Below are 27153 nucleotides of genomic sequence, written 5' to 3'. Positions count from 1 at the left end.
TTTGATTCTAGTTTTGCTCTGACTTTTCACCTTACTCAAGTTATAGAATTGCAAGTTTTCTAATTGTGTTTTTTAAATTTTCTGTAACTTGATTTTCTATAACTAAGACTTTTCACCTCTTCTTGAGCCCATCCACTGAATTATTCTGAATTTTTGTTATATTTTTCAGTTCTAGAATTTCCATTTGGTCCCTTTTAATGTTTCTAATTCTCTGAAATTCTTGGGCACGTGCTTTTTTTTTTTTTAACACAGAAAGCATAGGTGTTTCAAATTCTGAGACATCTGGAGAGATTGTGGGTTTCTTTTTTTCCTCTGGTTTTAATTCATGTAATTTATATTATTTGGTCTTCTCATATACCTGGATACTTGATTGTAACAGAAATAATTTGAGGCCTTGGGTTATGCTCCTGTCTTAAGTCAGCTTGGGCTGTTATAACAAAATACCATAGACTGGGTGGCTTAAACAAGAGACATTGATTTCTCAGTCCTGAAAAGTATGAAAAGGCTTTAAAGTCCAAGATTAAGGTGCTGGTTGGTTACGTTCCTGGTGAGGGCTTTCTTCCTGGCTTATAAACAGTGGTCTCTTTGCTGTGTCTCCACATGTTGGAGAGAAAGATCCCTCTCATGTCTCTTCTTATAAGGGCACTAATCTCATCATGGGGCTCCACCATCATGACCTCATCTAAACCTACTTACTTCCCAAAGGCTCTACCTACTCATACCATCACACTGGGGGTTAGGGCTCAATATGTGAAATTTGGAGGATACATTCAGTCCATAACAGTTCGTGTTCTCCAGAGAGAACATACATTTGCTAAGCACTGGGGGCACTAGTAATCTGGTTTCACCTCAATCCACATTCAGTGACTGAGGTGATTTAGAAGCTGGGTCACAGTATCCATGAAAGATAGTCTGCTGATAGTAATGGAGCACCAGGTAATCCAAACCAACCCTCCAACTAAGGGGAACTTGGAAATCTGGCCGAAAATATTTTAAAATTTTGTTGCAGTCAGCCCAGAGCCAACAGAATGGTGAAGCATTACCTGGTTAGTCATATGAGACGGCTTTCCTTCTGGAGGGGAGCTTCTGCTACTTCCAGAGGCTGTGTCTGAGTAGCTGGCACTTTTGATAGCCTTGTGAAGTCAGGAGGGTAGGGGTTGCCATACATGACCTGACCAAGCTGGTGGGGAGCTCCTGATGAATCTCCCTGGCTTTGGGTGGGAGATCCCAAATGGACGTACCCTAATGAGATTAAATTTTATGCTTTGAATTCTTAAAAATAAAAATGCATTATTTGCTGTGGCTTGTGCTATAATCCATTCCTCAGCTGTGTCATATTCATAGGAAGCATGGCTCTTTGTCAGAGACTAGAAGCTCCTTGACTCCTGGAAGCGACGTAGGACACTGGAATAGCCCTGAATTTGGTGTCAGTATGCCCAAGGATCAGCCCCTAATATCAAATGGCAGCTACTGAAACTGCAGGCATAGTGCTTAGGAGGAGATTAAGAGACCAAAGGGTTGACCTTGCAAACTCAAGTTTATAAAGTATCAGAAAGTACCACAACTCTAATTTATGGCTCTGGAAAGCAGTGACTGTTATGCAGAGAGCTATAACGTCTAATGCAAAACCCTGGCTCCACAGAACCTACAGGACAGTATGTTGCCTAAAGAATGATATATTAAGAAATTTAGGACCTAAAAGCCCCCCCCCCCACTAAACGTTCCACTTGGGGGTACCCTAAACAAGCTGGAGGAAACTGCTGAGTGTTCTGATTGATTGACACTGGTCCTATGTTCTTTCCTCTCTCCGTCTTCTTCTACAGTTCCTACGATTTCCTTCCGAAGGAGAGGACTGTGTATGCAGTGTACTTTCTGTGCTTTGGGGACCTTCTTTTCTTTCCTTTCTTTGTCTTTGTCCTTGAGCTGCTCCACAGCCTTGCTTCCATCTGCACTGTTGAATGGTGGCCATCCTGTGATGCCAACCTTGCAAGGCTGTTGTTTACAGATCCTATGACACCAGCCTCAGTGGGTGATGTGGGAACCAGAGTTATAATTCTGAAGCTTTTTTGCACAGTGCCTTGAACTCTTGATAGGAAAGGTGCTATTGAAAGGGGCACATTCTTTTAAAAATAAATATTATGACGGAACCCTTTGTTGAAGAGATGACACGTTGCAGTAACAGCTCTGTATCTTGGGTAAAATCAGATGTTAATTTACATTCAAACACATGATGGTCCTGTATTGCCTCATTCTACACAGTTTTACTTTGTGGAAAACTAAACAATTTCTAAGCAAATTAATGCAAGCATAATTCAAGTTTATCATTTAAATTTATTGTCATGTAATAAATCTTCCACAAAAATAAAGAGGAGACTCCTGGTGGATTTGCAGAGTGGAAGCAGTGATGCAGTGGTGTCTGGGAGTGTGTACTCACACACTTCCTCCGAGGCTGTAGCCCTAGCTGAGCTTTTAGGCCAGTGAGCACTTCTACTGTGTGGTTAATTAAAAGTGGCGGGGAGGGAGGGAGAGGACACTGCCAGAGAACGGGGCTTTGGGGGCACCTGGTGGGCCAGGTGGCCTGGGGAAGAGACTGCAGGACTCCCTCCATCAAGGCTTCTTCCTTGGTAGTTTGCGCTCTATGACCGAGTTCTGGGGGACCATATCTCCTCCTGTCACAAGAACTGACAGTCCTGCAGCCCAGTGACTGCCCCATGGCACTCCCGGTCCTCAGCCTCCTAGGTTAGTTCTGGGGTCCTACCAGGGGCTCAGCTGCTCCACGTGACCCTTTAAAAATTGTGTTTTGGTTTAAATGAAGGAAAGCAGATCCAAGTGCTTTGGAAACAAATTAAAGCTATAAATCACGTTCCCATATAGGAAATAAAAATAATTGCTACCTGAAATGATAATCCAATCATTTCCCCTTTCTGACTGGAGGATTCCTCCTTCCACCTTCAAACTGCCTCTCCCCACGAGCCAGACTAAGCAGAAGCGCTTCACACGACTCATCTGCGGGTCTGAGGCCCCGTCCATGCGACCTTCAGTGAAGTGCCAGAGTCCCCAGCCGCTCGTGGAGACACGTCAGAGGCCTGAGGCCGAGGAAGCAGCGGGCAGGCCGCACGCGCCTCCTGGGTCCGCCCGCCAGTGATGGCCCTTCCTCAGGCGGTCAGCCGCAGGGAGCTTCGGTCTCAGCCCCCGTCCTGATGGAAGTGAGTCCGCCTGGCCGACCTCAGGTGCTGCTGAGAGGATGAAGCAGCCAGGCTTGTCATGAGTGGAAACCACACGGACGTGCACTGACAGGTCATGTTTTCAGCCTTCTCCAGAGCTCGGTGTGACAGAAGATGGCTCCTCCCAGACCCTCAGAAGACGGTGATGAACCAAAATGACTCCAGCCTCCAGGTCCGGGACACAGGGGCAGGGGAGGGAAGCTGCCTCTGATACAGATTAGGCAACGGCAGGCTGAAACGGGTGCTCGCTCTCACCTGGGATTGTGTGCTTCCTATGCAGAAAAGCAAGTACTTTTTGTGTCTTTGAGAGTGAAACTAGACCGTGAAGGGGTGGCCATGGACCTAGAGCGTGACTCGAAAGGCCTGTCCCCTCTGTCCTCAGTGCCCACTGCTCTGCTCAGGGCGACCCCAGCGGCTGTTTCCCTCAGAGAAGCTCAGGGAGACAACTGCGATCACACAGGCCCCAAAGAGTTTAAACAAAGTCAGAAGTGGAGAGAAAAACATGTGTTTACTCTCATGTGGAATACTGTATTAATCAAATTGGTCTCCTTTTTCTCCTATTAGTCTGGTTGAAGAAAAAAGATTGCTTTCAAAATGAAGCTTTTCTTTTCCCAATGATTAATACAGAGTAGATTAACTTAATTTGTGCTAGACTCCAATTTAATTCAGCTACAGCTCAGAGGCCAAATCCACAAAAAAGCTAATCTGGGCTTCATGAGAAGGAGCCACTTCTTTCTTTGAGGGAAAGATGCCAGGGACCTAAAGGCTTATATCCAACCGCCCAGGCTTATATCACGGGCCTTCTGAAAGGCAACTGCATGCATACACGGCTTCATTTCCTTATTAATTCCTGTCTTGTCATCTTTTCAGGTTGATACTTCTCAATGTCGAAACACACACACACACAACCAAAACAAAAATCCTGAACATGCAGGGGGAAAAAAAAAAAAAAGAAAGAAAAGAAAAGAAAAAGAAGTATGTACTGGTAAAGTTATATGCCTAAGGCATCAGGTTCCTGGAAAAGCTCTAGATTTTTGGTTTAGAAATAAAATTGCATGTGAAATAGCAGGTTTTTACATTTATTATTGTTGTGTAACTCCCCTCTCCTTTTTTGCACTATAATCTAAACTGAGTGATCTACTGCCAACTGGCACCAATTCTCCAAACCCAAGTGTGCAAGGGAAACACGCCTGTGTGACCCTCTTTAATAGAAGGCGCACCAGGGAATCTGTCTACCTCTGTCCCCCAGAAAGAAAATAACTAGAAGCTTGCTTGGCTGGAGGGGGTCAGGGTGGGAGACGGCGTCCCGTCCTCAGTCGGAATCCATAGTGAACAGCTGGATGTCCTGCGGGTTCCAGTACAGGCCTACCGCTGAGTTGTACACCAGGGACCAGACATAGGGGATAAAAAACTCCTCGGGCTGCTCCTCTTCCACATATTTGAATTTCAGTTCTGGAAATTTCTGCAACGAAAACAGGATGATGTAATCAATCTCAGCGCCAGGTGAAAGCAGCAGTAGTTTATACGCGGCGTGTGTGCAGGGTGCAGGGAGCCCACCTTCCCTGACTGGTCGGAGGGCCTGTGAGCCCCGGGGCCACAGATCCAGCTTCCAGATGACTCTGGAGGTCACGTGAATCACACGTAGGAAGGGCACAACCCCACCAGCCCTGGTCAGAGACGTCAGTGTGCTGAGAGGAGCAGGGACCTGGACGGGACGAGGCGGGCTGAGAAACATCAGGCGGGGAAACAGGCCCCGCCCAGGTCCAGACAGCGTTCAACAAAGACTGCACCACTGGGATACGGATGGCTGGGCCTCCTTGAGACGCTTCCCTCTCAGGGCTGCGTCACCGTGGAGGTGAAGACTTTCCTTCACAGTTCCTCAGCCTTGACTGTGCGGGCAGGCGGCGCCCACGGTGGGCCTCGGTCAGGGCCCTGCACAGCTCAAGCCCCCTCTTCCTCCTCCTGGGGGAGGGGGTGGTGGGGATGCTCTGGCTTTGTGGTGGGGGGGGGGCAGTGGAGGTGATTCCTGGCTCTACAAAGGCTTCCGGGCGACCGGGCCGCTCTCTGCAGTCCCGGCTGATAAGTGAGAACACGTGCAGTTTCGAGGTCCTGTAAGTAGCACTTCCACTGCAGCGTTTCACCAGGATTCGGGCTTTTGATTTTCTAATTTTACTCCTGACCTATTTATTCCAGCCAGAGCAGAGGAAGCGCGTCCCCCTTCAGCAGCCTGAGGAGCTGCTGGAATCTACTAAAAGTCCCCGGGCTGCCTCCGGGGCAAAGGTGATTCTGACAGGAGTGGCTGCAGTTTGGTGACCTGTGTCCCAGGTGGGGCGGGGAGAAGGGGGCAACAGTGTCCTAAGACGAGGGGTACGGCGGAAGGGCGCGGGAGAGGGCTGAAAGGGACAAGAGGGGAAACAGACACACAGAACGCGTGGCCCACGAGGGCAGAGATTTCTATGCCCATCGTGTTTGCCGCTGTGTCCCCTTAAAGGGTGGCCACACACTTAATAAACGATTTGATGAATGAATCAATGAAGCAATCAACCGTATAAGGACCAACGATGTCCCAGGCACAATGATGAATACTTTAGGTATATTATCTTGTTCAATCCCTCTTACATGAGTCATTCACTGATTACCATACTGGTTGAGCGTCTGCTTCTCTGCACCAGGCCGTGTGTGCACCGGGGCCTGGGGACACAGTCCCTGTCCTCACAGAAGGCGCCTTCTCGTGGAGCAGAGGGACAAACAAGCAGCAGCAGCAACAAAACAATGACAACAGAGGAGGAGGAAGGGAAGGACTAGGGGCTCGAGGCCTGGGGGCGGGGAGGGGCAGCCAGATGAAGAGGGAAGCGTGTTCTTTCTGAGGGAACAGCACGGAGGGAAGGCATGAGGCGCTTTATGCTGGAGGGAAGAGGAGGGGCGGAGGGAGAGTAAGCCCTGGTGAGCGGGGCCCAGAGGGGAGGAGGCCGCCACATGAAGAATCCTGGCCTCCACGTGAAGGTCCCGGAAGCCTCTGAAGGGTCTCAGAAGGGGGCTAGATGAGAGTGGCTCTGTGCAGGGACCATGCTGATCACAGAGTGGAGAACTGGAGGGCACCCGGCAGGGACAGGGCCTGGTCCAGGTGAAGGGCAAATGGGCCTGAACTAAAATGACACTAGTTGGGTGGATTTAAAAGATTTTAAAGAGAAAAGGGGGTGGAGGGAGTAGGGGAGCTACACACACACCCAGAGTTAGAGATTTTTAAGACAACATTTGCAATGATTAAGACTAAACATCTAAGTGCTAGATCCTCAGAGTTCCAGAATGATGACAGAGGGGCGGCGTTAAGCAGGAAATGCTTTGTGGCAAGGTGAGTTTTGAGTTAAATCTTAAAAAAGTGTATAGGAATTCGTGCAAAGGAGGGTCCTCTGGTCATGGGTGTTACTTCAGCATACCACAGACGGCACAGCCCCCATCTGTTATGGCTTCAGCGAAAACCAGTTCTATTCCACAGCTCCCAGGGCATCAGTAAATACAGAATATACACAAATGGGTTTTATAAGTGGCCCAGACTCCAGCACTACCTACCCCTATATCCTCCCTCATACACTTTTTACCCCATACTTTGCAAAACTACTCAGGTTTAATGCAAACCCAAGCCTTTTCAGACCACCAGTGTTTCAAGTCAGTCCTTTAGTATCATCAGTGCAAGGCTGAAAGTCTCCGTGTGTGCTGAGGGCCATACTGATTACAGTGCAGAGGACAACTTCTCCCACTGCGCTCGTGGGGTCAGTCTGGCTGACAAAGTGCGATCAGCTCAGGGATATGACACTACTTCCAGCACGTACTGATCTGACTGGAATTCAGTTAGGCCCCCAGTCTCCTTGAATCCCTCCCACCCCGGGCCGAATCCCCCCCATTCTCTGGGTGCACCATAGCCGCTCAGCAGCTGGGTGGTCTCTGGGGGCCTGGGGCGTCCTTGATGAGCCTCCTCACACGTTCTGTGCTGCTTCCGGCCTGGCATGGGGTTCTCAGGTGTGGGGACAGGGTTCCTGGAGGTGGCAATAGGCCTCTGTCATGGAATCAGGTGTCTTATAGGTAGCAACACAATGATCTTCTTTTCCATGAAAAATCTGCATTTGTAGCAGTAGGGTGCAGCAAGCAGCTGCCACCAACCGAGCACTCCCTGAGCAGCGGGTCGGTCTGGAGGCTCCCCACTCGCGTCGTGGTCAGTCACCATGGTGTCCTGCTGAGGCCCACGTGGCCAACCCCACGAATGGAAGGTGAAGCGGGGCCTGGAGCAGCTAAGCGGCTGGTTCTAGGTCACACAGCCTATGGGCTGGAGTCAAGATGGAAGCCTGGGTCTGACTGGGTGGGAAGGTCAGTTTGAAAAGAGATACCACAGTCATAGCCACCCTAGTGCTTTGTCCTAAAATCCAATTCTCCAAGGCTCCACGGGGCCCTGCGGGGTTAGTCCTGTGCCCTTTCACTGTACGGACAGAATGCAGCACACACACTACTGGTCCTGAGAGAAATGACCGAACCCACAATGATGTCAAGAATCAAGAAAGTATGGGGGACTGTGTGTGAAGAAGAAAAGAACTTTACCCCCTAATAATGAGGATGCAAGTCCTAGTTCTTGGAATGGCCTCAACTTGAGAAAAATTCTCACGCTGTCTTGGAGAAAAGTGAGGGGCTGGGGGAGCAGAGGTGGTGGTTTGAAAAGGCCAGAGGCCCCCGCATTGCCTCTTTCAGCTGGAATAATAACCTCCTACATTTCTAAGCGGTAATGTCACCAATAAGGCGCGCTTCTTGCTGACAGTGATAAAAATGACTAAAAGATGTGAAACCTTTTCTCCAACGAGTGACATATTTAGGGGTGTTCCTATGAAGGCAGGCCTTAGGAAAGGGTGTGAGGCAACTTACCCGAGACTGCTTTCTGTACCTCCAGGGAGGGTGGGATGGGAAGTAAAGCGAGCAAGCTGCTTTCCTAAGAATTCCCTCCAACTGAATTAAAGAAACTCAGGCAAAACCTGCTCAGTGGGGTGGCACTATGTTCATGTGCTGGCACTAAGTCTACCCGCCCTCATGGTTTTGGGGAAATTCTGATGACTTTCCAGTTAGGAAGAGTAATGAATCAAAGACTGCCTTTAGATCACACACAGGCAGATCTAGGAAAAGGCCACCAGGAGAAGCACCTGGAACCCCCATGGTTACCCTTCCCACCACCTGGTAAAAATGGAGCTGAAAATGCCTCGTTTTTAGTCTTGGCTCGAGTTTAAGTCAAAACAATAATCCATCTCACTCTGGAGTAAGTGTCGTAAACAAAATCTCAATGTAGGGTAATATCCAGAGTGGCAAGAATATCCATATATAATATAAAATAGTACATAAAAAATAGTATAAAAAAGTATAAACTTTACCTGACAACAGCAGACATGTATTTCATTATGAAGTTTTTCAAGCTGATCAATGATTATTTCTATAGAAGTTCTCCGTAAAAACTTAATTAATTCTGAGATTATGGGTAACGTTTATAGCTACCATAACTGATTACGTATTACATAGCAGGAATGTTCAAACACTTGACATATAGTTACTCATTTAATCTTCGAAGTAACTAGAAAAAGCACCTGAAAAGCAGGCATATGATTTGAGTCCTAGCCCCACCTTTCCTCATTCATTCATTCATTCAGCAAATTCTTACTGAGTGCCTACTGTGTAGCAAACACAGTACTAAAAACATAGCTGTGAATAAGATGTATACAATCTCAGCATTTAAGAGCTGAAAGAAAGTCCAGTCCGTATTAGCCAGGTGACTTGGGATAAGTCTTGTACCCTCACTCAGACTCAGGCTCTTAAAAGGTAGAGTTTACTCTACTCTGAGACTTTGAATTTAACCGTTCTATTTCACAGAAATGAGATGAGCCATGTGTAAAAGTGCCTGACACACTTTTGATGAAGCACTCAATAAATGTTGGCTATTATTACTGACATTGAAGTGATATGCAAATGTAAGGTATGCTCTTATTTTAGAACTTTCAGCGATCAAATCTAAAGACTAGAAATACCCCCTGGCCTGGTCCTAAGCCCATGTCTCTTACTCTACCCAACTGGACACTTCTGACTTGGCAACCCTGTTTCCTGACTCTGTTATTAATAACAGAAACACAGGGTTTCCCTGGTGGTACAGTGGTTAAGAATCCGCCTGCCAACGCAGGGGACACAGGTTTGAGCCTTGGTCCGGGAAGATCCCACATGCCACAGAGCAACTAAGCCTGTGGGCCACAACTACTGAGCCTGTGCTCTAGAGCCTGCAAGCCACAACTACTGAGCCCGCGTGCCACAACTACTGAAGCCTGCGTGCCTAGGGCCCGTGCTCTGGAACAAGAGAGGCCACTGCAATGAGAAGCCCGCGCACCGCAACAAAGAGTAGGCCCCGCTTGCCTCAACCAGAGAAAAGCCCGCACGCAGCAACGAAGACCCAACACAACCAAAAACAATAAATAAATAAAATAAAATAATAAAATAAATAAAGTTATTAAAAAAAAAAAAGAAACATAAAGAACCTGGGCCTCCCCACGTGAAAACCCAGGAACAAGTGCTGACAAATGGCTTAAAAGCGAGACTCATCTTCATTAACATTTTTAAAGAACAAAGTTCTGTCACTGCGAGAAGGCAGGTTCTGAAGAACTGCCTTCTGTCCGTCTCAGAGTCCTCACTTGGTGAACGGTGAGTTAAGTGAACGAACGCGTGGCTTCACGGCTGTCCACAATCCTGTGACGTAGCTGTTGAACTCAACTGGAGCTGAGGACTGGCTCTGAGGGGAGCGTGCGGCTGTGTGATGAGAAGAGAGGGGTCACCTCTAAGCTGTATCTGACACCAGGCTCACCGTCTCCCTGGATGATTATGCGGCACGTTCAACAACCTCCAACAGGGGTGTGGCGTCTAACCCCGAGGGGACCTGGCTGAGGTGGCTGAGGTGACCAGGAGTGAGGACGCCGGGCCTTCTGCTAGCTCACGGAGCCCACCCAGCTCAGGGGAAGTGACACGCTGAGAGCGCCCACGTGCCGGTGCTTTTCACTTCACCCACGACCACCCGGTAGCAAAAGCGGCACCTCTCAGCTCATCGGCGTATCTCCTTTACAGCAGTTGGGGCTTAGCTTGTGCATGTGTTTGTTTACTCGGGTACCATCTGTTTCCCCACTAGAATACAGGCCCCAAGAGGGCAGGGACCTTGTGAGCATCTGGCATACCACTGACACTTAGGAAATGCTTGTTGAATGATGAGTTAAATGAACAAGCGCATGACTTCAAATCTGCACATAATCCTGTGACATAGGTGTTATTAACTCTATTGAATGACTAAGAAAACCAAGGTTCAAAAGGATAAATAACATGCCAAAGAGGACAGAGCTAGGAAGTGGTAGAGCCAGAGGCTGAATGAAACTACACCTCTCCGCTGTGGCCTCTCTAGAGTCAACAGGCACCCAGCTGCGTGTTTCTTGAAAATGTCTACATCCAACATAGACGGGAGGCGTCCATGTCTTTCCAGTAATGACAGTGTGCCTCAAACACTTCTCCCATGTCCCCTAGCCACTAAGTCACTAACCTTTTGTGCCTGAGTGCCCTCACCGGGAAGGGATGGAACTGATCTCCGGCTCTGGAGTCCAGGTGACCCCAGGCTGGGGGTCAGGAGGCCTTGGCTCTGTCTTGGCTCAGCTACTGGCAGGCTGAACAGTTTGGGGCAAGTCACAGCATTTCTCCAGGACTCAGGTGTCTCACCTTGTGTAAAATGAAGGACCTTTAAGCTCCTTCTGATTCTACTGGGTGTGGTTTTACGAGATGACCCCAGTAAGGTCTACACACTGGCATTCTCTGCATGCCTCCCGGGTTCTGCTGGGCCCACCTGGAGAAAGGGCTGAATGAGTTGGGTTCAGTGGGAACCCCCAAGTCAAGCACTTGCTGGTTTGCACTTAGCCAGGCTTCACCTGGGGGCAGTCTCAGCGGAGAAGGTCAGTATCTGAAGGTTCCTGAGCTGTCCTGTGGGTTGACAGCAGTTGGTTTTAAAGGCTGAGACTCCCAATTGCTTAAAATCAAGACAAACACGAGGCCATGGTTGAGCTGCTGTGGCCTGAGAGCTCGTGGCTAAGTGGGCTGAGGTCCCAGGCGTGGCCCCGTCTGTGCTAGAGAATGAAGGCCCGGCCCCTTCCATGGAGCGTGCGCCACTGGGCATGCGGGAACCCAAAGGGCAAGCACAAACAGAGCAGCACGGACACACTTCTATCACGAGCAAAACCCGAACGTTGCAGATGGCATGCTCGCACGCCCCTCGAGCTCCAGTACCAGTTCCTCTCGCCGTAAGGCTACAAGTGAGCTGTGAGCTATTATTTCTTGAGTTATTTGCTTGCAACTTTGCACCAGCACTTAAGGTTCATAAAGGGGGATAAAGCATAATTAGCAAGAAAAACAGAGCATGTTCTCTAGGACTGGCTATAACAAAGTGAACATAACAAAGCACAAGGTAAAAAGATTGCTTTTTCCTGCAATAAGTTGTTTTTAAGACAGTGTACTGGGAACATTTTAAAAGGCTGCATAATAGGCATAAATCGCAAAAGAGTTTGGAAAACACTGTTCAGTTGACCTGACTGAATGGGAATGCAGCCTCTGTGTAACTAGCTGTGTCCAAGCTGCACCAAATTTGACACCCCCCAAGTCTCCCTGTCTATCTAACCAGAGAGAGGGCCCACATGGGCTGAGAGAGAAACAGACTTTCTTAAAAACATGTGCTCCTCGGGACTTCCCTGGCACTCCAGTGGTTAGGACTCAGCGCTTTCACTGCCGTGGCCTGGGTTCTATCCCTGGTCAGGGAACTAAGATCCCACAAGCCGTGCGGCCAAAAAAAAGAAAAAAAAGAAAAAAGAAAAAAAGTGCTCCTTTAATCCTCTTAGAAGTCTGAGAGCTAAGGAAAAGAAAGGCAAAAGGTTTTATTTAGCACTAATGACACTGGGGACACATCTTGTCAGAATTCAGTCCAAGAAATGTCATAGTCTGAATGCCAGATCAACAACCTAGAAAAAGTCACTCTTTCCTTTATGTTCTTTTCAAGCCTGTGGAGAACGCTAATGCCATCCTGTGATGGCTGGGGGAAGCCCAGCTTCCTCACTTGAGAGTGTCTTCACTCCTGACCCCGCCAGCAGGGCCCAGGCCACCTGGGCCTTCCCGCACCTCTACCGCATCTCCCCTCTCACCTGCTCAGGCCCCCGTGGCCTCCAGCCAGTGACTGCTGGGTGGACGTGCTTGAGGACCCACTAAAGCTCTGGGAAAGTGGAGGAGGGAGGTCTGGGGGGACGGGGGCTTTGATTTGACAGTTACGGCAAGAATTCATCTGGAAGGGGCTAGCAGAGGGCGGGGTGCTGGTCACCACAGGCCCAGGCTTTCGCCCCTCTCTGAGACAGTTGTCTCGTGACTCAGCTCAACAAGGAGGGAAAAACCATCTCTCAAGCTTGGAGCTTGGTCTCAATCCAAAGCTACTTACAACAATCTTGTTGTTTTGACTTTTGGAGCCAGAGGTAATGCTAGACTCTCAAGTTTGGCCGGAATGTTTTTATCAGCTCCAGTGAATCAACCCACCGCAGTGGGACATCCGGACGCCCAGCCCAGAGACAAAGCAAAGGTCTGATTTGGTGGTTGAGGGTCGGGTATAATAAGCAGACCAAAAGCTTTAAAGACTGTCTCTGCTTCAGCCATGTGATCTGGTGAAAACCCACAGGAAGTTCAGCGAACAGATGTAGGGCTCAACTGCAATAATTTTATTACCACAAAAGTTCAATGGAGTTTTCCCCCTTCCACCATTATATAGATAGCATCAGAAACTCTAGCAAGCCCCTGGCATGTTTCCAGAAAGTTTAGTGCAATTTAAAATCAAATAGCTATATAGCACATTACAAAAAATTCTTTCAAAGACCGTTTCAAGCCTCTGGACAGACAAGTGGCGGGTGATGGTCAGTAGTGAGGCAGGCCGGCACTGCTGGGAGAGGGCGTGGGGCAGGATGGACGAGGTGAGTTACTGCTGGCGGCACACACGTGGGCTGTGGTGGGCAGGTTCCATGCAGATGGAAAGTACCCTGTTTCAAGCTTCTGTCGTAAGATATCCAGGTAGGCATTTACATGCAGTTATTTTATCCACAGGTGAATCTGGGATGAGCCAGTTTCCCTACCATTCCTTCCCTCATTTACTCTCATTGTGTAAACGCTGGTCCTTCAGTGATGGGTCCTTAAACTAAACACTGGTAAGAGCCAACTATATACGAAGCATTATGCTTGAGGCCGTAGAGGAATAACTGTTGCTTCTCTAACAGGGGGTATAATTTAGTAGGACGAATAAGAACAGTGGGAGCATGATACAACACGTAAGGGCACTGCCCTGGAAGGCTGCTCTCCCAGGCAGACTGGCCAACACTGGGATTGGAAGACTGTAGGTGGCTTTGAACAGCAAACTCTAGGAGAAGCATCTATCTATATGATCAATGCAGCTAAACTGAGCTTCCCTGGTGGTGCAGTGGTTAAGAATCTGCCTGCCAATGCAGGGGACATGGGTTTGATCCCTGGTCCGGGAAGATCCCACATGCTGCGCAGCAACTAAGCCCGTGTGCCACAACTACTGAGCCTGCGCTCTAGAGCCTGTGAGCCACAACTACTGAGCCCGCATGCCACAACTACTGAAGTCTGCATGCCTAGAGCCTGTGCTCTGCAACGAGAAGCCACCACAATGAGAAGCCCACACACTGCAAGGAAGAGTAGCCCCCGCTCGCCGCAACCCGAGAAAAGCCTGCGCGCAGCAACAAAGACCCAACACAGCAAAAAATAAAATAAATAAAATAAAAATAATAATTCAGCTAAATTATGGTCTGAACAAGCCTGATCTGCAGGCTCTTCTATGTGTGATGGAATGAGCTGCAAATGGATCCAATATTATTACTTACCTGACAAAAAGGAGATAAGCACTGGCCTATGAATAACAGCAACACTGAATGTGGAGCAGTCCCATTTTATGCAAATCAGTTTCAAAATTAAATTCAAAATATAGAAAATTATAAAGGGCCATTGATTAAAAGTTACAAGTGAAGAAATGCAAAGCTAAAGTTAAGAAGCCCACCATGAGGTGGCTCAGAAGACAGTTACAATACCTTGCATAGCTAAGAGCACAATGGCTGGCTGGGCAGTGGGGACCTCAGGGGCTCCCTGGGAAGTTACCACCAAGAAGAGAGCTACAAGGTGAGCGGACACCTGTCCTGAAAGCTCAGGCCAGGCAACCACCTCTGAGTATTACAAGTGACACTAATGATGTCTGTGACCGGTGGCAAAAAATTAAAAACCTCTTAGGAAAACAGAGGATACAACAGAAGGTTGAACCCACACGTGTGATGAGCTGCCCAGCATCATGCCATCAGCCAGAATCTGACGCCCACTGCAATCTGAAGCCTGGGCAAACGTCCCTATTAGACCCTTCTCTCACAGGTCCAGGTTAAGGTGGGTCATCAAAAGGAGGATGTCTTCAGTTTGAAATTTCTCTCTCTTTTCTGGGGGCTGGTGGGGCGGCCCAGAGGAGAAGGAAGTAAGGGCAGGTTCTCCCGCCACAGGGGAAGTTTGAGAAAGGCCTTGACAGATGGGTTATGACCTGTGGGGGAGGGACTGGGGCAGGGAGGAAGCTGGCATTGCATGGGGAGAGACCCCTGTGAGCAAACAACGAGGCCAATGGCTCACCCGTGGGCCTGGTGAGTCGTGTGGGACCAGCGCCCAGGCTCGAAGGCCGGCAGCTGGGGACGCTGCTGGAAGGACAGCATGCAAACAGGGAGGGGCCTTGAAGGCCGGGACAACAAGTGTCCATTCGGTGAGCTTAGAGTTGAGAGAATAGGTACACTGCGGTTAGAAATGTCTAATTTAAAAGTCATTAGTTCGGGCTTCCCTGGTGGTGCAGTGGTTAAGAATCCACCTGCCAGTGCAGGGAACACGGGTTCGAGCCCTGGTCCAGGAAGACCCCACCTGCCGCGGAGTAGCTAAGCCCGTGTACCACAACTACTGAGCCTGCGCTCTAGAGCCCGCGAGCCACAACTACTGAAGCCTGCACGCCTAGAGCCTGTGCTCTGCAACGAGAAGCCACTGCAATGAGAAGCCTGCGCACAGCAACGAAGAGTGGCCCCCGCTCACTGCAACTAGAGAAAGCCGCGCACAGCAACAAAGAAACAAAGCAGCCAAAAGTAAAATAAATTAAGAAAAAAAAAAAAAAAGTCATTAATTCTGAGATGGCAGTGGAAGTTGCCAAGTGTGTAAACTCCTCAAGAAGACTGAGCTGCAGTATAGAGTCAAAGCCCCTGTTTTGAAGGCAAATCAATTCCAATTCAGAAGCCTGGGAAGAGGAGAACGTTTTGATTCCACGGTGGCAGATGAAGGGCAAAAGTAGAGAATTTACTGGCAGAACTTCCTGCGCTGAAAGCGAGCCCAGAGGAGGAGCCACAGATAATCGGAATTGCTTGCCCTTTCTGCAGCGGGCTCATTATTTCGGACAGGACTCAGATACCTGGCCAAGAGAGTGAGATGTCAGAAAAATAAATGCATTACTATGAAATAAAAGTCTAAGTAGAATACAAGCTCCATGAGGGCAGGGATTTTTTTTTTTCTTCCCCACTGATGCATCTACCAGTGCTTAGAATATTGCCAGGGGCTTAACAGATATTTGTTGAGTGAGTGAATAAAGGAGTGAATGAACAAAGAGGTAAAAATTGCTGTTTGTAGAAAAACTCAGGAGTTCTGGGGGGAAAAACAAGTTGGGAAAATTGAGTCCTGTACTGGGTGAGTTAGTGGAATAACTGCCCCAATTTATTTGGGACAAAATGAGCCAAACTAAGCCCATGTCACTTTGAGAAGCAAATGAACTGACTTACTGGGATTTGGGGGCAATACTTCAAACCTAATGGATTAATTTACTTTTCAAATTGCCTGTTCTCCTTGCTTACCACTATCCTACCACCGTCATATTGTCACTTACCTAGGAAAAATCAGATCCCGAATAATGGATGACATTAATCTAGATGGTGATGGTCATATTTTATATTTCAATATATCTAATGATGGAACATAAAGTGAGCTCATGTACTAGTCATGAACTGATGTATAATATGTAAACGGAGACAAGTTCCATTTTTAATGAGTCCTTTACTTTTTACTCTTGTCAAGACTGCAATATGGTTTTTTTTAAAAAAGGGGAGGATATGGCCTCAAAATGTAACACGTAAGTCCTAACTACCGTGTCTGTGACAATATTTCTTTACACTAATTTTTTTTCAGGTTAATATGTGAATTAAGTGGGAGCGGGAGATGCAGATTTGGAGAAAGATTCTGAATCATGCTTAGGCAAATTCTGGCAAAGCAAGGATCTCTGCTATGTATGAAATGTTCATGCTGGGAGTTACATGTGGGTGACATGTGGCGGGTATGGGGGCAAGGGCACATGAGAGGCTTTGCTGGCATGCCCCGGCCCAGACTGATGTGTCTCTGAGTGAAGGAGAGTTTGTGTGATTATATCAGGCGAGAAGACAGCCTTTGCCACAGTACGTCAAAGAGATATCCGGGAAACAGAATTCCTGCTAAGACAAATGCACAGATAGGAAGTTGTCTTTGATTTCTTAAGAGTTATTTCCTTTGAACATTCTTAGGATTTACGTTATCAGCAAATGTGACAGTTTTTCAAGCCTTCAAGGGGCATCACCCATTCTTAGAAAAGTCATGCCTTAATTATTCCTTAGCAAGAAGTTGAAATGAGGCTCTGAGAATCAATGTCCCATGTATCTACTATATAAGAGGATTTTTTTCCTCTGCTTATGGAAAGAGCAATCTATTCCTAGTGTTCTATGAAAGCCTTGTGGTTGCTAAACCAATGACATTTTCTTCAATCTACTTGGAGAAAATCCCACTTAAATCCCATGATTCTAAAGGTAAGCATTTTACGACATAAAGTTCAGTCTCAGTGCTTCCTGTGGCTGTATCTCCTAGTGATGCAAGCATGATCCGTGAGTGGAAGAGCCGGACCTGTGACTTCCTGTCAGATGCAACAGTCCTAGCCCCATGGTTACTCCAACATGTGTGATCAATGAATTAAAAGCACAAAATTAGGTTTGTTTCCTTCTCTACAGTCATGAGGACTAACAAAGGGAATTAGGAAATCTAGAGGAAAAGGAACAGAAGCAGAATGCTCCAGATGATTCCTGATAATCCTATTTGCTGATAGGAAGTGAGTCCACCTTAGATTTCACTCAGGGATGGTTATGTCAATGTCAGGCAGAGCAATCTAGAAGATGGGCTCCCCCAGCTTCAACTAGACAGGTCTAGGGCAGCTAGAAAAATTCGTATTACTTTCCTGAACCTTGACACTAAGAGATTCTGGAATCACAGAATACCAGCACTAGAAGAGGCTCCCAATTTTGAAAAGAAGGTACAAAAATGTACAAATAAAACCACAAAAATCCTTAACAGTCATAAGTCCACCAAGTTAACTGGAATTCATATTAAATGACTAGTGTATAAGTTGATTTCTTCAAGAAATTGTTCTAAGATAGGGAACACATTCATTACCTCAGCCCAAAACGCCCTCAGACTCAGGCTCATTCCTTTTCGGGAAACAGTTGACACTTTCCAAAAATTAAAAAAAAAATGCTATTGTTAAAATAGTTGTGTTTTTTATCCCCTTGAAGCCAGTAAACATGTTATTAAATGATTCAAAAGCTTGATTTAGTGTCATGCATCACATTGTAAGATATCATCTCACTGTGGTCTTTTTTTTTTAATATAAATTTATTTATTTATTTATATATATATTTTATTTTTGGCTGCGTTGGGTCCTTTGTTGCTGCATGCGGGCTTTCTCTAGTTGCGGTGGGAGGGGGCTACTCTTCGTTGAGGTGTGCGGGCTTCTCATTGCGGTGGCTTCTCTTGCTGCGGAGCACAGGCTCTAGGTGTGTGGGATCAGTAGCTGTGGCTCGCAGGTTATAGAGCACAGGCTCAGTAGTTGTGGTGCACGGGCTTAGTTGTTCCGCGGCATGTGGGATCTTCCCGGACCAGGGCTCACACCCGTGTCCCCTGCCTTGGCAGGCGGATTCTTAACCACTGAGCCACCAGGGAAGTTCTCACTGTGTTCTATTTGTAAAATAGCTATCAATTGTGAAACACTCAATTGGTTGAAAAGCTCAAGACAGGAGATAAGCAATGAATGCATCAGAAGGAACTAATCAAAGCAGTTTGTCTAATTTTTCTCAGGGAAAACATGAACAGGAAGAAGCAAAGACAGAGCAAAGTGGGTGGTGGGGGACATCACTGAAGGGCAGGAGGTGGAATGAGAGAAATGCTAGCACAATAGAGTTCTGTGATTTGAGAACTAGGACCAAAAAAGAAAACGAAGGGGAACCTACCTGACTATACATTAAACTACAAAGCTAAAATAACTGAATGGTATAATACTCCTCCCTCTAATTTGGACCATCACAGATGTATATAATTTAGAATTTATACCTGCTATGTTATAATCACAGAAGAACTAACTAAAAGGTCTGTATAAAATATCTCATCTACGGAATACAGGATACATTTTATTTTATAGTTTAAAAAAAAAGTGGTTGCGATTTAAACTTCCCTAAGTTTTGATTTTGAAAGTTTAAGATTTAGAAATTTCAAAATACGCAAGAGTACATGAAAGGGCCAGAGGCGCCCACATTCACCAGACTTCTTCCTCCTCTCTTCTCACTCCATCTTAATCAATTAACCAATGTGTTATGTGGAAAACACTGTGGGGTACGGCAAGTATAAAGCAAAGTTCAGACTCTCAACGGGCTGAAAATCTAGTAAGGAGACAAAATGTAAATGTACAAACTAAACATTTAAATATCAACCTCATTGTTAAATACCGAGAAGAGTGATATAGAGAGTGAACTACTGAAAAGTTTTCAGCAGGAAGAGATCAACACATCTGTCACGTCTGGGACAGTCTTCACGGAGGCAGGCGGACCTAGGCTGTACAGGCAGGTAGAGAAGGGGCAAGGAAGCCACTTCAGGCAGGGCCAAGCAAGGCAAGAATGAAGAGTGGGTTCAGGGGCTGGGGGGCAGACAGCAGGCAAAGGAACATGGCGGTAGGCAGTGGGGGCTGAGGTTCTTAAGGTGGACTGGCCTCAGGGTTTGAATTGTACTTTATTCTTCCTGGACTCTTCAGGCATCAGGGCATCAGGCTGTGAAGAACGTAAGACAAGTGGTGAAGTTTATTCAGATGACTGGGGGTAGAGGTGGCAGTGATAACGGTGATATATACGTGCTGTGTGTGTGTGACGTTTCCCCCAACAAACTGCACCCGTTCCCTCTCACCACCCAAATTCGCGTTAGAGAAACGAGACCCACAGACCAGCAGCATCACCATCACCCGGGTAGGCACTTGTTAGAAATGCAGATTCTTGGGTCCCAACTATTCTGTGATTCAGGAAGGAAGAAGGGAAAGAATGACCTGAGAGAAAAAGAATTTCAATTCTGGAGGAGCCATGTGTGGGAGTAAAGTTCTCACGAATCGGGAAGGGTGGAGACTGCAGAATGGCAAAGGCATCCCAGCACAGTGGGGTTGGAAGGACTCAGACACCATCTTGACAGCTCCCTCAACTGGCATGTGGGGAAACTGAGGCTTACAATAACAATCATTTATTTCAGGCGGCAAGACTAAAACGTGGCAGAGACCTAACAAGAAATAAGTATTTTGGGCCACTGGTTAGGCTGGCCCTAAGACACAGACAGAAGCTGGGAACCATCTGTGTGGAGCCTGAAAACAAAGTGAAGGTAATTAGGGAGAAAAAAAAAGGGAAAGGATGGTAAAAAAAAGTGGAGCTTCAAGACGATCTAGTAAGTGCAAATTTTGCTAGGAGCTTCCTAGTTCCACTAGTATGCAATCACTTCACAAATAACTAATGACTCTTAGCTTACTGCTGTCTTTAATGATGCTGACGTTAACGGGAGACAGATTCAGAATATGAAGGGCCAAGAGCTCTTTCTAATCCACAGTAGTAACATTCTCTTTGGCTTGAAGTTCTAAATGGGTCATGTAGGATCCTACTCGTGGCCCATCTTCTTAATAGCTCAGTGCCATGTGCACAACTCCTCCAAAGTGCAGAGTGGCCAAACAGGCAAATTGTTCATGGGCTTTGGGTCGATAATTTTAATTCCGTTACTTGGACAAAGGTCTCCCTGCAGTGAGAACGGGAAGGCAAAGATTATGATGAGCTGAAGAATGGAAAAGGCTAGACAAAGAAATGTTTCCCTCTAGGGTTCCAAGAAATACCCTGGGAGGGTTTATACAGAATGAGTGAACCAGCGGCCAGTGGCTGACTACTAAGTAACAAGCACCCCTGCCCTGCCCCCCACCCCCGGCCCTCCCCCCCGCACTCCCCGCCAGCCAGTGACTGCGCTGGTGCTGGTCCTGCTGTGAGGGTGGAGAGGGACTCCCAGCCCAGCCAGCAAATGAGAAATGCGGAGGGAGGGAGGGGGCTGAAGAAGACGTCAGAGTTTCCCAAGTCATTCCAGTCCCATTCTCATTTCTTCAGCTATCACTCTCTGTTCCCACTTCCCTGAAATAGAGGCAGGACCTTTAAGACAATTCAGAGAGACCTGACAGCCACACAACAGGCTCAGGGTCCTTCTTAATTCTAGCGCCACGATGAAATAGAGCAACTAAACAGCCCACTAAAGAGAAGGTATTTTTATTGTCAATATTATGGCAGAAAAGAAAAATACTTCAAACTCTCTGCTTTCCAAAACCAACACAGAGAGATGATACTGAACAAGGCACAGGTGATGTGATCACAAATCAAATATGACCTGGATCTCAGATCACATGCCACTGAGGGAGACACTCACGGAAAAGCTAATGAACGTGAAGAAGTTAACACTTGGAAGCTGAAACACAGATCAAATGTTCCATTTACAAAAGCCTATTCTTTGCCATTCATGAATCCTGCTTTTACTCTTTCGTATACCAAAAAACACAGGTTTTAAGTTTCATGTCTTAGTGTGTTGTTAGAAGTTTAAAAACTGGCCCCCATATCTAAAATGGAGTATTGTGCAGGCTTCAGGGCAGGCTGGAAATTTAACTGCACTGGTATAAATGCACGTGACTTCAATTTTTTTCCCATAATTTTCTTATGAAGGGAATGTTTTACAACTTTATGAATAAGCAATAACACTGCAGGCAGATTAAAAAAAAAAAAAAGTATGCTCAGAGGTGGCAAAGCAGTGGTAATATCCACCAGGACCAGGAGGCCCAGAAAAGAGCGACTCTATACGCTGTGAAGAGGGCTGCTCCCGGAGCCCCAGGCTTTCCGCTGACACGGCTCATGTCCTGGGTCAAAGCATCACATCCACCCTTCCACCTTTGTACAGTCTTGAAAAGGGGTATTTCGCAAACTGGAAATGTAAAATAAAAAGGACCGTCTTGGGGCTTCCCTGGTGGCGCAGTGGTTAAGAATCCGCCTGCCAATGCAGGGGACAGGGGTTCGACCCCTGGTCCGGGAAGATCCCACATGCCGTGGAGCAACTAAGCCCGTGTGTCACAACTACTGAGCCTGTGCTCTAGAGCCTGCAAGCCACAACTACTGAGCCCACGTGCCACAACTACTGAAGCCCACATGCCTAGAGCCCGTGCTCCACAACAAGAGAAGCCACTGCAATGAGAAGTCCGTGCACCACGACAAAGAGCAGCCCCCGCTCACCACAACTAGAGAAAGTCCGTGCACAGCAATGAAGACCAAACGCAGCCAAAAATAAATAAGTAAAATAAATAAATTAAAAAAAGAAAAAGAAAAAAAAAAAAAAGGACTGTCCTTTGTATATGGAGGCAGTAGTCCCGGCCCTCAGCCGCGTTAACGCAGATCCTTTTAGGTGTGCGTTTTTCTCTGATCCAGCCACATACCTTCACCTGGTTCCTCTCAGAAACACGGGTGTAGGATTCAAAAGGGACTGGTTTCTTTACTGGCTTGTGGCCCCAGAACAGGGAGGGGGACCAGGTAGTGATAAGCGACTGTCATGAAACATTCTAACCCACGGCTTTCTCAGCCGCCCCCAGACCCCTTCCTCCACACTTTCAAGAAGCTGGAACTTCTTCCTTCGTCTGGGCCCTCACACTTCTGTCCACCACTAAATGACACTATTTTTGTAAAACCTTATAAGGATGCAGCCTCTTCTGGAATTCCTCCGATTTCAAAGTCTCACTCTCAAGTTCTTGAAAATGAGGGCAGTTCCTGAAAGGCAGGTATAGCAACCGAGGACAAAAGAAAAATCATTACTTGTTTATTAGTCAGAAGAACCGTGCTAAAGATGCTGCAGCTATATTTAAGCCCCATTAGGTGCAAAGCAACCTGAAAAAAAGATTCAAATGTGTTTTGAGCTGAATGGAAATTCTAAGATTGAGGAAAAAGAGAGAAATTATCTGCAAGTCTTAAATAGCAGGACACGCACCCAGCGGGCCAAAGACCTGGGGATAATGGTGGTCAGAAAGAGCAAGGCAAGGAGGCTGGGAGTTGCGCTTGTTCCCGTTTTCTCCGCGGCAGTGGCTCTGCGTGCTGTGGGGACAGGCAGAGGTGGGATGAATGCAAATACCAACTGAGGGGGCCAGCTGGGGCCTCGGGAGCCCCCCGCCCTCTGCCATTCACAGGCTGAAAGCCTGGACTGGGCCAGGCAGGTCATTTGGACTCCGGTCCCTTTTAATTCCCCAGCTTAGGCAGACTGGAGGTTGTAAAAGGCAGGCAGTTGGTACTTAATGCTCCTCATGGCAGTGGTCATACCTACCAATTATTTGAAACTGAAATAAACACTATGATAAGGAAGCATAAACCTTTAAGACTAATATGTCTCTCTCCCATCTAGGCTCTGACGGGTATAATGGAGGGAAAATTCAGGATGTCTGAATTTTAGACTTGGCTCTGACACTAACAAACTTGGACAAATAACGTCACCCCTTTGACACTTAGTTACCTCATCTGTAAACCATTACTGCTGATGAGGCCTGCTCTGCCGGTGGCGGGGAGCTGAGGTTTAAGTGACTCACGCGGGGCTGGGGGCCCAAAAAGGGCCAGGCAGGGCTGCTGGGCCGATCCTTGCCTTGTCCACAGAAGCAATGCCACAGAAGGGCCATAAAAGAGCCCATCTCCTGCCCTGTGACAAAGGTCACACAGCCAACGGAAAACTGGGAATAGAGGGACCCCTCCCTTCTCCATTTTGGTTGGTTGCTTGGTCTATCTATCTATTTTTCAAAGCAGTGCCTCAGAAGGCAAGTAAAACATCTGTAGGTGAAGCATTTGAAGATCTGTAGTCATTTCCAAAACATGACAATGGTTTACGAGAAGGAGTCTTATGCTTTATAACACAGGCTCTAATTATTCCAAATTTACATATTTCAATAAAGAAACATGCATTGTTGGGACTTTCTTGGTGGTCCAGTGGGTAAGACTCCTCACTCCCAACGCAGGGAGCCCAGGTTCGATCCCTGGTTGGGGAACTAGATCCCGCATGCATGCCACAACTAAGAGAGGTCCGCATGCTGCAACTAAGAAGTCTGCATGCCGCAACTAAAGATCCCGCATGCCGCAAGGAAGATCCCACGTGCTGCAACTAAGACCCGGCGCAGCCAAAATCAATAAATAGAAATAAATAATAGGGCTTCCCTGGTGGCGCAGTGGTTGAGAATCTGCCTGCTAATGCAGGGGACACGGGTTCAAGCCCTGGTCTGGGAAGATCCCACATGCCGCGGAGCAACTGGGCCCGTGAGCCACAACTGCTGAGCCTGCACGTCTGAAGCCTGTGCTCCGCAGCGAGAGAGGCTGCGATAGTGAGAGGCCCGCGCACCGCGATGAAGAGTGGCCCCCGCTTGCCACAACTAGAGAAAGCCCTCGCACAGAAACGAAGACCCAACGCAGCCAAAAATAAATAAAATTAATTTTTAAAAAAATAAAAAAATAAAAAAAAATAAATAAAAAATAAAATAAATATTAAAAAATAAAGAAAATGTATTGCTTATATTTTAATTTACTTTCAGGGACTAACCACGGATCACTCAGTTTGTTATACACTGCAAGCATGAACGTTAACTAAAATTGGAATTTACCTTGAAAATATTCCGAAACATTTTAAAGGATATTTCTAAGGGAAATTCTAAATTTAAATAATCAACATACTGGATATAGGGAACACTTAAATAATAAAACACTCTTTTATACTTGGGGTTTATTTAGAGAAAGGAATGTAGAACATATGTTTCATTTTCTTTAAAAAATCAAAATTTGGGATAAATAAGAAAACAAGGTGGAACTATAAATTTCCCCTATAGAGAACTATTGTATGCTCAGCATGAAAGGGATGACATCTGAGTTCCGGGCTTTTAAACTACTGCTTTACTTTCTTAATGAAGAGAGAATGTTGTGCTTTATTGCGAGTAATTTACACTGTTGATACATCTTGCACCGTTTCTCCATCCCAGTGAAGGTACAAAACACTTTCTGATGAAGGATGTTAAGATAAAACTTCTGATTAAATCCCTCTTGTAAGGTGACCTGTTCACCCATGCATCCTTCCTTCCTTTGTGTTAATATTTACATTTTAATCATAACCACCGATGATTTAACAAATACGGTATTTTAACACAATGGTGGATACAAAAATAATGGTCTCCTTTGCCATCTGGCTGATGGGTCTGCATCATCTGTTGTGACTATACCAAGAGCCCAACCAAATGGCTGACTCCTGGCTGTTTTCCTGGTTGTTCCCGTGGTCAGAGCTGCAGCAATGCAACGTGAGGCACAGACGGCGGCCACATAGTGCTGCCGTGAGGGCGCTCGGCTGGGAGGCCAAGCTGAAGGCTTCCTCAGTCCCAGCATTTTATTAGAGATGCCCACATACACAGCAGTGGAGAGAAGAGTGTGCCCTGGGCATCACGGTCAACTTACAGTCATTCTTGCTTCAGCTACCTCAAACTTCCCTCCTCTGAGTTATTTTGACGCCAATCTTATAATTTTATCCCTAAATGTTTTTTCTTTTTTTAAAAAATTAATTATTTATTTTTGGCCCGCGTTGGGTCTTCGTTGCTGCGTGCGGGCTTTCTCCAGTTGCAGCGAGCGGGGGCTACTCTTCGTTGCGGTGCGCTGGCTTCTTATTGCGGTGGCTTCTCTTGTGGCGGAGCACGGGCTCTAGGCACGTGGGCTTCAGTGGCTGTGGCACACGGGCTCAGTAGTTGTGGCTCGCGAGCTCTAGAGCGCAGGCTCAGTAGTTGTGGCGCACGGGCTTAGCTGCTCTGCGGCATGTGGGATCTTCCCGGACCAGGGCTCGAACCCATCTCCCCTGCATTGGCAGATGGATTCTTAACCACTGCACCACCAGGGAAGTCCCTTTATCCCTAAATATTAACCTGTATATTATCAAACAGGTAAGAACTTTTTGCTCTACTTTTAAGGTAACTCAAAATTAAGTTACAGAGTGTTCCTTTGTATCATAAAAGTATTTGATCAAAGATATGTCCTATGGTCCCTGGGCTCAAGTAATCTTAACAATTACTTGGACAGTTAAGATGAATGCAAATGAAAAAAAGAAGCACTAAAAAGCAATTCTCCAATATAACATATTGTTAGACTAAGCAATGTACTAATTGCCAGTCCTGACTTAGATGGATTTTAGGATGTGCACAAACAATCCAAGTGACCTCCTAGCTTCATCTGCTTCCTCTCCTTTACACAAACCATCAGCCTCTGCCAAAAGGAACTCCCTGAGGTCTTCTGCAAACTCCAGGCAGTACCCCTTTCCGTGCTGCTCCATTTCTGAGACTGTTCTTTATAGCTAAGATGGTCTTCCCACCACACTATCGTTTCCTACAGAGCTGGCTCAAATGTTTCCCCTCCTCCTCAAAGTCCTTCATGGTCCCCTCCAGGGCTCGGTGTCTGCTTGCCCACCCACAGGCATCTGTCTGTATATTTCCCACAAGGTGCCTGGACTGGATACGGGTTTGTATATGGTTTTCACTCGCTACCGGATATAAATGTTTTGAAGGCAGGCTTTGCTGAGTGAGGAATGTACCCACCCCTGTCAGGAGCTATGGAGGCTTAGGAGAGACACAGACTCTGTGCATGAGGCTGATGCAACAGTGGCTCTGAGTAGTCCTGAAGGAGAGGGGAGAGGTGGGAAAGTATTCCAGGCAGAAGAATTATTCAGAAGCCTGGCCAAACAAGAAAAAGGCTCGAACCCTCCCATATATTGACCCCTCTGAGGAGCCCCCGGGTGCACGTGGGGGCTGCATCAGCAGTGATGAATTCTGGTCATGCAGGACTTCCCTGGCGGTCCAGTGGTTAGGATTCCGCACTTCCACAGCAGGGGGCTTGGGTTCGATCCCTGATAGGGGAACTAAGATCCCCTGTGCCACGCGGCCAAAAAAAAAAAAAAAAAAAAAATCTGATCATGGTTCTCTGTGGCTTAAAGAAGATCCTTGATGGCTTCTCAATGAAAACTACTGCCACAGAAGACACCAAAAAGAAAAGACAGAGACTCTGCACCAAGGTGTTTATAACCTACACCTGGAGATAAAACATCTATAGAAATAACTATAAGACAAGGTAGAAGCGGTAAGTATCATGTGAAGTATACAGATAAGCAAACTATGGGAGTCCAGGGAAGGGAGAAATTACTGTAAATGGGGGCATCAAGAAAGACTTCAAGGAGAAGGTGGCAATTGAGTGGTCTGTACACAATGGGTAGAAGCCGGGCTTGTGAAGGTAGGAAGAAGGGCACTCGGGGCAGAGGGGATAACAGAAGAAAAGGCATGGAGGCAGAAAAGCACAAGGGTGCCCAAGGACCAGCCAGTGTTCAGGCTGTTTGGAAAATGGGGAAT

General features: G+C 46.9%; 1 protein-coding gene across 1 annotated transcript in view; it reads right to left on the bottom strand.

The window, feature by feature from the left end:
- Window positions 1-2311: 2311 nt before the first annotated feature.
- DYM (dymeclin) overlaps window positions 2312-27153 on the bottom strand; it is a 403419-nt gene continuing 378577 nt past the window's right edge. Inside the window, exon 17 of the mRNA XM_007197218.3 lies at window positions 2312-4686. Within this exon, the coding sequence (XP_007197280.1) occupies window positions 4537-4686 (150 nt within the window). The 3' untranslated portion in view covers window positions 2312-4536. The remainder of the gene's footprint in view (window positions 4687-27153) is intronic.

Source organism: Balaenoptera acutorostrata, chromosome 13 (assembly GCF_949987535.1).
Source record: "Balaenoptera acutorostrata chromosome 13, mBalAcu1.1, whole genome shotgun sequence".
Classification (NCBI taxonomy): domain Eukaryota; kingdom Metazoa; phylum Chordata; class Mammalia; order Artiodactyla; family Balaenopteridae; genus Balaenoptera; species Balaenoptera acutorostrata.
This window is presented reverse-complemented; position numbering and strand designations above follow the sequence as displayed.